The sequence below is a fragment of the Pteronotus mesoamericanus genome, unplaced genomic scaffold (genome assembly GCF_021234165.1).
Source record: "Pteronotus mesoamericanus isolate MK-2021 breed Mesoamerican mustached bat unplaced genomic scaffold, CSHL_Meso_final scaffold_54, whole genome shotgun sequence".
Classification (NCBI taxonomy): domain Eukaryota; kingdom Metazoa; phylum Chordata; class Mammalia; order Chiroptera; family Mormoopidae; genus Pteronotus; species Pteronotus mesoamericanus.
The window spans coordinates 24073805-24088614 of record NW_026555321.1 but is presented as its reverse complement, the minus strand read 5'-3'; the positions used below and the strand labels follow the sequence as shown (position 1 = coordinate 24088614).

The 14810-nt window shown below is 34.6% G+C and overlaps 1 protein-coding gene across 4 annotated transcripts in view; it reads right to left on the bottom strand.

The window, feature by feature from the left end:
* The window catches only part of NCK1 (NCK adaptor protein 1), a 72026-nt gene that overhangs the window by 15621 nt on the left and 41595 nt on the right, over window positions 1-14810 (bottom strand). For 3 of the 4 annotated variants that reach the window (XM_054595681.1, XM_054595679.1, XM_054595680.1), the window contains one exon: window positions 8348-8591. In XM_054595681.1, coding sequence (XP_054451656.1) covers window positions 8348-8573 — 226 coding nt within the window. In that variant the 5' untranslated portion in view covers window positions 8574-8591. Of the gene's footprint in view, window positions 1-5952; window positions 6042-8347; window positions 8592-14810 lie in introns of those variants that run through there. The other variant, XM_054595682.1, reaches the window with a different exon arrangement.

Here is a 14810-nt window from a genome sequence, read left to right as displayed (position 1 = left end):
TTTTTTATATAAATTTTACCTCATGATTTTTTTTTCTTAAAAGGTTCCCATATCGAATTCTAAAACACAAAAATAAGTAAGTGAAACAGAAACTGACTCATAGATACGAAAAACATTTTGATGGTTGCCAGATAGGAGAAAGGTTGTGGGGAGGATGGGTGAAAAATGTGAAGGGATTTACAAGTACTAATTTGTAGTTATAGTAGTTACAGAATAGTCACAGAGATGTAAAGCATAGCACAGGGAATATAGTCAGTAATATTGTGAAAAGTATACATGGTGTTAAATGGATACTAAATTTATGGGGGTGATAACTTTGTAAGTTATATTAATGTCTAATCACGGGGTTATACAGCTGAAACTAATATAATATTGTACATCACTGTAATTTAAAAAGAAAAAAAAGATCCCCATATCAAATCCTTAAGAGTCATCAGTCATCAGGTCTTTTCTGCCAACACTTTCCATTCTCGCTATTCATGTGTTGGCTAGCACAGGCCTATTAAGTTGTGCTCGAGCCTTCGCCACCCTCTACACTAGTTTCTTACTAATCCAATCTGTCCTGCTTCCATCCATCCAGTCTAATCTTATAAAATACAGCTGCAATCACAGGATGCTACTACTGCTCAAGAATAGTGGCTCCTCATTGCCTCTCAAATTAAGAGAAATGTTCTGCTTAAAATGTACAGCTCTCTCTGGAATGTCCTCGGCCTTCCTTTCCAGGTTTATGGTATAGGCTATTGAAAGCAGCACTGACCTTGAATCAGACTTTGGGATCAAATTCCAGCTATACCACTTACTAACTGGAATCTTGAACAAGCTATTTTTCTGAGCTTAGAAATGGAGAAAATACCACTTACCATGACAGTGTCATGAAACAATAAAATAATGTAATATCATCGTACATATAGTACATGTTATATAAAAGCATCTCTTTAAATAATACCCTGCATTGAAACTACCCTGAATTTTAATAAAATGGGCCCCTTAAATCAATCCCAATAAGTATTTTCTACCTTCATAACTTCTGTTTACTAGTTTCTTCCCCAAATCTTAATAAAATTTCAACCTCTCAAAAACATACCCACTCAAGATGTACCATTTCAAATAACAACTTCATTATTTTATTCATCTTCCCACTTCATGTTTCTCAATATCCTTCATTTCTCACCCTCAGTGATATATACACTCCTTTTTTAAGCACTCTAGCATCTTATACTTCTGAAGTCCTTGTATGATAACATTTCCTGTGTTTGTTTTTTAAGTCCCTCTACTAGAACATAAGCTTCTGGAGAAGAGCATTCGGTCTCACTGATCTTTTTCATTTCCTATACTTTACAACTGTGTACATAGCAGGTGTTCAATAAATGTTGGTTAAGCTGATTAAAACTGAATACTGATAAAAGAAAATACAAAATTTTAAACCTGAAAATAAAGGCAAGCACCAAAATGATTTTTTGTAATTAAATTCATTGGGGAGACACTGGTTAATAAGGTTATATAGGTTTCAAGTGTACATTTCTATGACTCATGATCTGTATATTGCATTGTGTGCCCACTTAAAAAAAATTCTGATTAAGATAATCTCTAAGACTAAAATTATACATTGCCAGAAAAAGAATGAAGAATTTTTGGACAGACCCAACAATTAAATTCCCAAGTGAGAAAACACCAAAAAACAATCTATTTTAATCTTAAAGGCAAGAAATATTTCAGGGAAAGAATACAAACTTAGAATTTTCATTTTCTATGCAACAAAAAGCCTTCTGTGATCTCTTTGTAAGCATGTCTTCAACCTCAAAACTATTCAACTAACGCTATAGCTATACAAGTTCCTCAGTTACGAAAAAAAAAAAAAAACCCCCCAAAAAAACAAAAACAAAACCCATTTTATTTCAAGGATATGAGCCCTTGCACATGATGTTTTTTTGCCCTAAAACACTTACCGTCTTCTCCAAGACTCAGTCATGGTATCGTCTCACTAAAGATTTCCCTATATCTCCCCAGAACAGAGTTAATGTATTCTTTCTCTATGCCATTATTATTCTTTGTAATTATTTTTACTATAATGCTCAACATTCTGTATACCAGTATTTTCTTCCTTGAGATAAAACACCATCTTTTAAATCACCTATCTATTCCCAGTGCCTGATTCATATTAAGTGTTTGTTACCATTTATCATGTGAATGACAGACAATGCATGCATAATATATATAACTTGCTTTTATACCCTACTTTTACAATTCCTTGGGAAGGGCCTGTTTATTGGCCTTTGTTTCATTGCTAAAAAATAGTTTTCCCAATCTTCTAGCAATGGGAGTAGATGTGAAAGTACTTTACAAAGATATACAAATATAAAGTATTAGTACCTCTTAATTTCTAAATCATCTTATAATCAGCAACAATTAGATCACTATACAAGCAGACTCCCTCAGATTTTTTTTTTCTAAATTCTTCCCAACTACACAGTTAGTTCACGACAGTCCTCCTAATCTCAATTAGTTCCTTTGCATTAACTCTTTCTAATCCTTTGCTTATCTGACACTAACCTTTCTCTACTCTTCAGTCATAATGGGTACAAAACAGACCCTAGTTTAAATTTTCATTCTGCTATTTACTGGTTAATTTTATCTTCATCCAGTAATTTAATCCTCTTTAAACTAGTTTTCCTTACTTGTAAAATGATGGTGCGTATTGAGTACCTACCTCATAAAATTTTTGTAAAGAATTTTTAAAAGTATATATGTAAAGTACTTGGCACAGTGCATGGTACATAGCAAGCAATGGTAGTTCTAACTTTTCTACCTCCTAGTGCTGGCATTTACATTTTCAAAAATACCTAAAACCTTGTTTTTAACATTATATTGCTGGACACAGTGAGGGAGACGGAAATGCCCAGGCCTAAACACTAAGGATGTGCACAACTTTGAGGCACTCATTTTTATTGTTAACTTTGTTTAAAAAAAATCCCAGATGTGTTAATATACCTTCCAATTTTTCCCTTACTCCTAACCACTAATGTCTCTCTTTCTACAGTACTATTTCTTGACCAAAACAATAGGTATACTGTTAACTCAAAAGTTTTTACAAATTTGGTTAAGCACTGTGAATATACCATCTTCACATGTTAGTTGTCCTCTTCCTAAGGTAAATCTTTGTACCCATAACTATTCTTTTATGTAACTTGGTTTTCAAATCCTTGATATACTGGATGCCAGGACTTGGAAGTACCGGAGTTTCTCAGCACCACTGTGAAAGTATGTCTATCCAAAGTAGATAAACTAAGTCATGTTTTATTTGGCTAGATACGCATAAAGCAGCTATTGCAGCCCTTCACCTGAGCACCTCATAAATTTGAATCAATTCTATTATGAACTGTGTTGAGATCTTTCAGCACCTATACCATCACAGCAGCTCTTACTAATAAGTCTTTTACTCATGTAAACTGCTGCCAAGCCATATTCTCAGCAACCTTTTCAATTTTTTATAAAAACTTAACGTGCGACTTTACGTTAATGTTTGTTCCTATTCATCTCGTTTCTTTCTATTAGCTTTTAGCTTTCAAATATATGTCTGAACCCAATATATTTGTCATCCTTCCAGCATTAGTTCTTTACATCCCTCAAAAATGCCTAATTGTAGGCTACAAATGTGAAAATATACAAGAGCTTAGTTACATGTCATAGCTCATTACAAAAAGCAATGGCATGAGTCAGATGTGACTTGGGTGGCTTTTAGGATGTTGGGAGCTGCCTGGGGAACACGCTGCCTGGCCCAGAAGAAGGGAGGGAGGCCTGTTCCCCACGCTTCCCACAGGGAGACTGGGGACTTAGGGAAAGGGGAACAAATGCATGCTGTGACCATAGCTTGTTCTTTATATCTGTACTTGCACAGCTAAATGAATGTGGTTACCTGAGTGTGGTTAGTTCTTCACGTTAAGCAAGTTATTTTCCCTCCAGCTAAATCACTGAGTAAATAAGTGTTCGACAGAATGAGGCTAAAGAAAGTATTCTTCTTTACAGCACTATAATTCTGTTATGCTTCTATGTACTTCTTCAAAACCAGTTTCTCCCTCAGGGATTTCCCCCTGATTTCTATGGCACACGTAAGACTGATCAGTTGTTTACCAGGACTATAAGACTTCCAGAGTTCAAAGGGACTTTCCAGGGTCAGAGTCTTGCCCAATTCTCTCATTTACAAACAAGGAATCAGCTAAAATTTAGTCACATACCCTTGGCAATGTGACTTAGTAAGTGGTATATCTGGAAGGAGACTAAGGAATTCTAAATACAAATATATGATGTTCTTTCCATTACAGGTTTTTATGTAATTTTTATATTATCTGTTCATTTTTATCTACATGAATTAAGAGGTATTATTTTTATTTTTTAATCTTTATTTTTTTATGTTGTCAAGGGTATTCTTGCTACCACACAAGGAGCACACATACTATTTCCTCAATTTTTTAAGTCCATTCAAGGGAATAAGTGGGTGAATAGCCTGTCTCTACTGTAACAAGCTGGAAAGCAAAATAAATATGAATTTGGCTTGCTGCAGGTAGTGAAGAAAGGAATATTTTGGTTACAAATCTCAGACTTTGACCCTGAGCCTACAAATGTATTTAGGACTAACTATCAATTTCTAAGACTCAATAGAGAGAATAATTTTATTATTGTATTGATGGTATATATTGAGTTATTATATAAATAACATATTCTTTTTATACTATTTTTGGTTGATTTATAGTCAATATCACTTATGACCAAACTTAGATATGAAATCCTCTGTATTATTAATAAAAAACCACCACCATCTCCCTCCCCATCAGAATGTAAATTCTGTGAGTGTTAGTTTTTCATTCTATGATTTTTGCCTGCCTTGCAGTAGGCTCTCAATAAAAATATACTGGTAAACAAATGAGTAAGTTAGTGAATAAAGTCTTTAAAAGGACCACAAACCAAAAAAGCAGATCTAAAAGTTTTTGTAACTGCCCAAAACGTAAACAAGAGATATATTCCAGAAGGATTCACTTGGCTGAGTTATTCAAGTTAACTAAATAAACAAGGAGTCCTAATATAACAATTACAACATTCTTTTTCAACAAAATGCTTGCTCCTTTCCCTGAAATTTCAATAGGTTACTGTTTCCTCAGACTCCTTATACATAAAAGACTTCTACAATTTCTCTGTTCATGTTTCTAGAAAGATCAAGCAAATGTTCAGACACCAAATCAACTTCACTGTCAAAAGAGCATAAAAAGACCATCAGCAGGTAGAAAGATTAGGCTCTTATGGCCTGAACTCAAAAACAAGCCAAAAACTTAACTATTTTTTCACTATTTACATTTTCTTTGCATGCAGTTATCTCAGAACTCATTTCAAACTATCAAATTTCACATTTACCAAAACAGCAACTTCTAGCAATCCTACATTGATTAAATCAAAACATTTTCTTTACTAGTGCTTTTATTAAATGTTACCTTCTACATTGTTCCTCTAAAATCTAAGTACTGAAACAATACCATGTTAATTCAAATGTTGAGTCATGTTAAAATCATGTTGAGAATAAAGCACCTTGCTCACCTAATCCTTTTTCCTTGTGGTTTTAGTATCTTTACAATTTATTTAATTCACTTCAAATGTCTATGCTAAGTTCAAAGTTACTGGATTAGAACTAACTACATCAAACTGAAATCATTTATTTATATCCCTTCTCTATTTGTTAACCAGTGATACCAAAACATTTTAAAACTATTTTACTTATCAAGTCAAAACTACTATTACTTGATATATCACCAATCATTTAGCTTATGTTTCATAAACATCATAAAGCACTAGCCTACAGAAACCCCACCAGGTCCTCTCATACACTTTTCCTTTAAATTACAAAAGTGAAAAATCTAATTTGAAAATTACAAAAAAACTATGGATTTAATAAACAAATTAACTTACTGAAAAAATCTTTAAAGACGTTCAACCAATCCATTTTGAATAAAATTCCTGTGTTTTCTGTTGTCAGTTTCTTACAGTCCAGGGTAATTCTCAGTGAGCTTCCTGGTCTGTTCTGCAACACTGAAACTCCCCACACCCAATCCATGTGACTTGGCCCACAACCAGGCAACACAAAGTTTTTCTGAGGCTCCTCTCTTTCCAAAATTCCCCCTTCCCCCGCCCCTGAACTATAACAGAACCTGTAAAACAAGTATATCATGATGGCCACAAACATGACCTTATTATTCATTCTTATTTTGGAAGAAGCTTTATGTCATATATATTTTAAACAATTGAAAATATATTCAAATATTCATCTTCCCTTTGTTTCATCTTCTTAACTTTCAAACAATGTCTCCATCAGCACAATCACTGTGAAACAAATCCATTAATTATATGGGACATTTAAGTTACCAGAAAAGCATTCAGAAATTCTGAGAAAGGAGAAGGCTGTATGATGCAAAAGCTGGATTTACATCATTATACAGGCTAACTATAGATTACTAACTTAAATAACAAAAAATGTATCTAATTAGGCTTTAAAATTTGTATGTAGTAATATCGAAACCTGGGATATTTTTCCTTTTTGCTCTATGGTATTAGTTTTTTCACTATCTTTTGTTAATTACTGTCACATTTACTCTACTCCCAGAGTACCAGCATTATTTTAAAAAGGAACAAAAATGTCTGTTTAGATGTGGCTCTAGTCCTTTCTGTGCCTTCATCAATATACGGCATATTTTCCTCACCGAAGTTACCTTAATTATCCCCAACCTCTAATCAACATGTTTTAAATACATGTCCAGTGTTTACTAATTAATGAGTATTCTTGGTTTTAATTATGGTCATTTTTAGCTATTCAAGGAAAAGCTCTTTCTGACTGGTCTTCCACTTTAAAACTAACAATGGTCTTATTTGCAAAACCTTAAAATCCAAAAAAAAAAAAAAAAACAAAAAGTAACATCATATATAGCAGTTAAACGTCAAAATGAAAATTCAGATTAATAACTCCATTTATTAAATTACAATTAGAATACTGGAAATATTTTTTAGTTTATAAATCAATATTATAATGCTTTATATCTTACTTTGAATTGTACTATCAATTCTTACTGTTTTACAGTGGTAAATAAAAAAATATTTGTGTTCTATTGCTGATGAATCAAAAAACACTCTAGTCTAGACTAACAATGTTAAATAAGAAATAAGAACTAATATAAAGCAATTATTTAATAATATTTTATATTTGTCAGTCATGCTACATTACTCCCAAGCTATCTTCACAAGAAATTTTACTTTCTCTTCCATTTATATACCAAGACCCATTAAGTAACAGAATGTTTGCATGCTTGCCTAATTACAAAAAATGAAATTCTGTCCCTCCCAATTCCTTCCTGTAAGCCAAGGAGAGTTTAATTTTAAAAAAAGAAAAAGAGAGGAAAAAAAGGGGCCTCTCCTCATCTGGGCATATTTCCTTCCTAGCAACTCAGCCAAGTGTGAAGCAGGTTCCACTATTTCTGGCCCTAATGAAGGTCAGTAAAAACAAACAAATGTTACAGTAAGAATAAGAACAAAAGAGAAAAAAAGAGAAACAGAGATCAGCCTCATAGATGGTAATCTACAGGAATGATCCATAATTTAAAATTCTTTTATCAACTATAAAAATAAAATGATTTGTTTTTAAAAGTGAAGTTCAAAATGTAAGCCATTAGATGTTAAAATACAGCAATGTGCTGAGCAAAATAAGTTGCCTTAATTTTTTTTTTTTAATATTTTACTTATTTTTAGAGAGAGGGGAAGGGTGGGGGAGAGCGAGAGAAACATCAATGTATGGCTGCTTCTCCAGTGCCCCCTACTGGGGACCTGGCCTGCAACCCAGGCATGTACCCTCGACTGGGAATCGAACCAGCAGCCTTTTGGTTCACAGGCCAGCGCTCAATCCACTGAACCACGCCAGCCAGGCCTTAATTTCGAGGAGGCAATTTGGCATCTCACTCATTTATCCCTCTCAATTAGATGCAGACTTTGCCTAAACTCCACCAGGCACACACAGTTCAAGGAGCCCCTGATAAATCAGTCCAATTCCATTCCTTAGCACCACACTGGCTTGATCTTTGAACTCCAACCAGTCCCACCAGAGGCTGATTGATAGAAACTGTCCACTAGCATGATGATCCCTGGTCTCCTGACTTGAACATCTGCTATGAGCCAAACTTACCTTGTCTAGCTGAAATTCCTGTCCTGGCCTTTTCTATTCAATTCTGCCCACTGTTGCTAAAATTCTATACAAAGAACCAAGCTCTAACATCTACTTAGGAGAAAGTATTGTTGCTGTTTTAATACAAAAATAACTTACCTAAGGTATCCTTTAGGTTTTTTACAATAGATGCTTTCCGAGCACTGTTTTTCCTTTCCACGTAGTTAGAAGGCACGAAACCTGTTTTATTCATGGAATTTCGAACTCGCCACCAAGATTTAGAATCATCCAGAAGCCATAATCTCTCATTCTTCTTGATGTCCAGCTCTTGTTCTTGTTGGGCCACATAATCAAATTTGGCTACTACCACCACTTCTTCTGCCATCTTTCAGCAGCTTCAGCACTGTAATGACAGAAAATATTTTATAAGGATTAAATAGCAGTAGTCAGCATACTTTTCAAAAGAGATACACCTAAAAAACCTAAGAGTACAGAAAGGTTAAAAGTAAAAATATGGGGAAAAAATACACTAGGCAAAAATACTAATCAGAACACAACTGGTGTAGCTATATTAATAACATACAAAAAGACATTAAGGTAAAATAATCACTAATGATAAAGAAGTTTACCATGCAACGATAAAAAGGTTTTATTCAATGTCTATAACATCTAATCTTACATGTACCTATTAATAGCTCCAAAACAGACTGCTAGAACCACAAAGAAAAATGGACATCAATTGTCAGGGAGGACGATTTTTAACATATTTATCTCAGTAATAAATCAAGGAGACAATAAAAATTAACAAAGCTAGAAAAGAATCGACCACAACCATCTGTTTTATCAATAAACATATAAAAATTTTACTTCCAAAAACAACATGGATATATATAAAAATCCATCAAATCCTAGGCCATAAAAAAAGTCAACAACTTTCATATACTTGATATCCAACAACCACGTTCTCTGACAACATTAACAGAAAGATAGCTTTTTAAAAACCTCACATCTGGAAATTTCTAAAAACTTATGAGTGAAAAGAGAAGTAACAGAACCTTGACAATCTTAAAGGTAAAATAATAGAGACTATACAGCCAACCAGGGGGATACAGCAAAAGGAGTATATGGGGGGGACAAAAGTAGGTTTATAGTTGTGAGTACATTCATGTACACACACATTATATATACTGCCTGGACCTCGCTTTTTCAGTTTAACAGTGTATCATGAAGATCATTCCACGGCAGTGTCTGAGGGTTCTTTTTTTTAACAGAACTACTATTTCTAACTACTGCAAAATATTTCATCAGTATAGAAGTATCACAGTTTCCTCAACTAGATCGTACTGATGGATAATGGGTTGTTTTCAGTCTTCTGGTATTAAATAATGCTGTAATGAATAGTCTCATATATGTCATTTAAACTTACTTTTAGTGTACCTTTGCATTACAGTTAGAAGAATGTTGAGTTGAAGCTTAAAGTTTATGTAATTTTGTGAAATATTGCTAAATCCCAATCCAGAAGCTCTTTATAATTTTCTATTCTCAATATATGCGTGGTTATTTCCTCATGCCCTTGCCAATAAACTATGTTGTCAGTCTTTTGGATTTTTGCCAACTGGATAGGCAAAAAATCATGTTTGGAAGCAGTTTTTCTTTATATTTCTCTATTACAGTGAGATTGAGCATCGTTTCCCAAACTTAAGGGACATTTGCAATTGTTTTCACGTGTGGACTACTTGTTCATATCTTTCGTTCATTTTCCTAAGGTGTAGCTTTTCTTTTTCAATTTTTACAAGTTCTTTCTATAGTACGAATAGTTTGCCCTTTTGATATAAATTGCAAAATTTTCCAGTTTGTCTTTTGTCTTTTTAACTTGGCTACTGTATTTTTTAGGTACAAAATTTTTTAAGAACTTGGCAATAAAGTTGTCAAATTTTAAATGAACATTTCTTGCAACCAACAATCCACATACTAGAGAACAAAATAATGCAAGTACCCAGCATCATGTGTATAAGAATGTTTGCTACAGTACTGCTAGTAATTGTGAAAAATCAGGAATGGTACATGCGCACACACACACCAAGAGTGTCTAAAGAAATATTAGGCAAAACATGCAAATTTCAAAAACATGTGCTAAATATGATTCTATTTTGGAAAAAAAATCCTATTACATATATGCATTAAAAAGTTCTGGGAGGATATACAACAAACTGTAAAGAGTGGTAGCCTCAGTGAGTAATAAGATTTATAAAAATCTTCCATTCCCTATTCCATATATATGTGTGATTTGAGTATTTTACAATAGGTACGTTATTACTTAATTTTTAAAAAATGTACTTTAAGAGCGAAAGACAACTGAAAGCTAGCTGTCAGAACTGGCATCTGAACACAAAGTATGAAACATGGTGAGGGAACACAGGGAAGTTATGAGGGGGGAAAGAAATGTGAGAAAAGCAAGCAGGTATAAAACCAAATCTGCTTCACAGGAGAATCACAATTAGAATCCAAACAATTGGAACATAACAAACAAACAAACAAAAAGCACTTATAATTTAATTTTGATGACCATTTCTTCAGTTAAGTACCAGATAAGAGTTAACTTGAACTTATAAAGTTCAAATAGTAGGGAAACCCATGTATCTTTAAACCAAGATACAAAGTGAAATGGCATGCTTACACTACAAGAGGGAGAGCAACTGGGTCAACTGAGAAAACAAAGAATGAATCTCGTGCCTACTCTGGAGCAGATATTCACAGAACGATGGGCAGAAACATTTGCACTATATTAACAGCCATTTTTCTCTGGCTCTCTTTAAGCTACACTTAGTTCAAATTATGTAAGTTAAATATGAAGTGATTTCACTGTACTTTTTGATCTAGTCCTGACTGTAAAGTGTGTCAATTAATATTCTATATTCTCCTACAAAAGCTTCAGCTCCATGTCTCCAACTCCACTCATATTTGCACTTGGATACTCCTGGCTCCTTATGCCTGTTTTCAGGGACTGGATTCCTATCTTTTCGTTTCTTTCTGGTGCTGTTGTTTTTTCCTGTCCTTTTGTTTATGGGTCCTTGTACCTGGCACCTGAACCCAGGACCCTTATCAACCAGTGTCCAATTCCTGCTTGACATCAGGGTTGGATTTCCTTTATAGAATCTGAAATATTTTGTTCCTCACTGACTGCTGCCCTGCTCTGATTATACAAAAATCATGGACCTTGAAGTTGACATCCATTTCAGTTTATAGTATTCACAGCCTGCTTGCCTTTTCTTTCTAGGTTTATTTCCCGATTTCCGTTTTTCTAATTCACCTCCAACCCCATTCCCAATATAGACCTAATACACACTCACTGTTCATATGCTTGGCCTGTCCTGATCTCGTCATTATAAGAATAGGACCAAATTGGAATTAAATAATTCAATTATTTCAATGTCACTAAGGATGACATGGAACTTACTGTTCTAGGTATCTTCATAAATTATAACACTCTTTATAATTTACTGGAAAGGGATCACCAGATTGAGTTGGAGAACACCTGCTGGCTTAAGGATCAGAGGTTTCAACACCCTCACAAAGGTTGGGAGTTGCTAAAGATTTGTAACTTTACACCAAGGAATGTTCGCTAAATGCCCATAATTTGGGTATTAACCTAGCATTTCCCTCCCAATAATCCTTTAAACTTTAAAAAGCATTACCCTCACTTTACCAAATATCACACAGACACTAAAAAGTTTTTCCAACCCTGCAAAGTAAGTGGTGAAAACTGGGAGTTCAAACGGAAGTCAAATGCATGTTCTTTGCATTTCCCCAGAATTCATGTACTTTTGATTACCATGTTGTCTCTTAAAAAGAGAACAGAAAAGGAGTGTACATGTAATAAATGCATGTAAGCTAATTACCTACTAACTGAGCAATTCTCAAACTATTTGGTCTTAAAACTCCTTTACATACATATACATAAATTGAAGACCCAAAGACCCTTTGCTTATGTCATTATATCTATTAATATTTACATCAGAAATTAAAAGTGAGAAATGTTAGGATATTGTAAAATTCAACTAAATATAACCATATTTAATCTAACACATTTAAAATATTTTTATAAAAATTTTATTTTCTGAACCAAAAACATTAAAGAATGGCATTGTTTTACATCTTTGCAAATCCTTTAAATGTCCATTTTAATAGAAGACAGATGGATTTTCATATCTGTTCCTGTGTTTACTGTATTGCAACATATCGTTTTGGCTAAAAAGAAAAACGGAAGAGTATTTTAAGAGTCTTTTCAGGTAACTGTGGATATTCTTTTTTGGTACTACACAAAAACTTGACAAGTAGAAACAATATAGTTTCTAATATGGAATCTAAAACTGTATGAATGAAATTTTCCTATATTAAAATTCATTGGCTTAAGTATCTTTAATTCCAGGAAAGACAGGTATAAGCCCACTACAACCTCTCTCTCCAATAGATTACAACTAAAATCTTCAGAAAAGCTACAAGAATCAGATATCTGAGGACTCTGAAAATGAAATAACAGCAATCAGACTGGGGAGGGGAATCAATGGGAAAAAAAGACCAATAAAGTGATGATAACTTTCCTATTGATTCCCCCATGGTTTATTTTCTGGCTTTGGCCCAAACGCAGGTAGATAGGGGAATTGTATAGCAGGTACAGTTGGGAAAACACTCAAGAGCAGCTCATCTGGTCAAAAGGCAAGGAAATTCCCTGGTGTTTTTTCTGCTCCCCTCTCCCAGCCATGTCCTCCCCAGGCAAGCCTCAGCTGTGGATCTGCACTGCTGCCACATTGGTGGAGTACACATATACTTTAAGACCCCAAGAGAAAACCTGTCTTTCTGGATAAAGGAAGAAGAAGAAGGAACCAGGTGGTACAAAGAATATGGGAGAAACATACACTATTTTTCTTCACTTTTCACTCACCACTTTACCATTAAAGCAGGCCACCATGCCCAGAACTGAGCAACAACATGGAGGAATGAAACTCTTGTAACAGAACCCAATTTTCCTGGCCAAAAAACCCCCACAAAAAAACAAAAACAAACAAACAAACAAACAAACACTAAAAAGAGGGATTACTGGGAGCTGGACAATATGAATAAAATTCCCATGACAAAAGAGCTAGAGAAGGTAATCTATGACAAAGACTCTCTCCTTGACCATTCTCTAGTCAGGCTCCTCTGAGCCCTCTTCTTGACACAGCCTATAAAAACTGTAGATTCTCTCCCTAGCCAGTGTGGCTCAGTTAGCTGGAGCACAGTCCTGTACACTTAAAGGCTGTGTGTTCAATTCCCAGTCAGGACACATGCCTAGGCTGCGGGTTCAATCCCCAATCCAGAAGCCTATGAGAGGCAACCAATCAATGCTTCTCTATTACACTGTTGCTTCTCTCTTTCTAAGCAATGAAAAAATGTCCTCGGGTGAGATTAAAAAACAAACAAACAAAAAACTGTAGACTCTCAGCATAAATAATTTAGTCCACCCTCTCACACTTAAACAGTAGCAAGTTTTCTAATGGCTTAAGGCTGTATCGCTAGGATGACAACTAAGCCAAAAGAATTTACTATTTGTTTTAGCCAAAACTTGGTGATAGGCAGGTAAGTCCCCAAAGCCAATCTCAGAGCAGTCACTTTAGAAAGTATTATAATTCCTCTGCCCCTTTGAGAAAGAAATCCTCTACCACATAGAACTATCTTCTCAAGGACTTGAGAGACCTCTCTTTAAAATGCAAACATTCAAGGAGATGACTCTCACTCTTGCTTCCAGTCCTTTTAGAAAGGTAAGGGCCCAACTTTGGTGGGTGCCTTGCCCTAACTTGCAGCACTGCCACTTGACATAAAGAGAAGTTTCTTTCTCATCTAGGTAAGTACCAATTACAAACATAGATGGCCTTCTTATGTGGACCAATCCCCTTTAACACCACATGGCACCTTTTCCTTAGTACATCCCAGCTTTCAAAGTCTCCTGTCTTGTTTTGGCAAAGCTGAATTCAGTTCACACTAGACTCTCGTCCCTACTGTAGTACTTACTGAATAAAACCCACCCTTACCATTGGATTTTATTCAATAAATAAAACTGTCTAGCTTTGCTAACCTTTAATATCTATAAATCTGGTTATGAACCAACAAAGTACTGGGCTCTCCCAAGTTGGGACATGTATGACTCACCTACAGCAACTTCCAGTCCTGAAAGATCCATTAATAGTTAAGTGATCTATATAGGTGTACCATTTTTATCTTTTATACCATATTTTTACTGTTTAGATATATAAACACTTACCAACTGCCTACAGTATTCAGTAGTTACATGTTATACTGATTTGAAGTGTAGAAGCAATAGGCTATTATACAACATAATGTATAGTAGGCTATTCTAAGATTCTGTAAATACATTCTATGTGTTTGTACAACTATGAAGTCACGAATGATATATTTCTCAGAATGCATCCCCCTTATTAGGTGGCACATAACTGTATTCACAAAGACCATGGATTAGAAGACGGAAATATCTTTTGGGAGGCTACCACTCAGCATATTACAACAGAAAAAAAGACTGCATGAACCTGAAGACAGATCAATAAAAATTGTCCAATCTGAAGAAGGG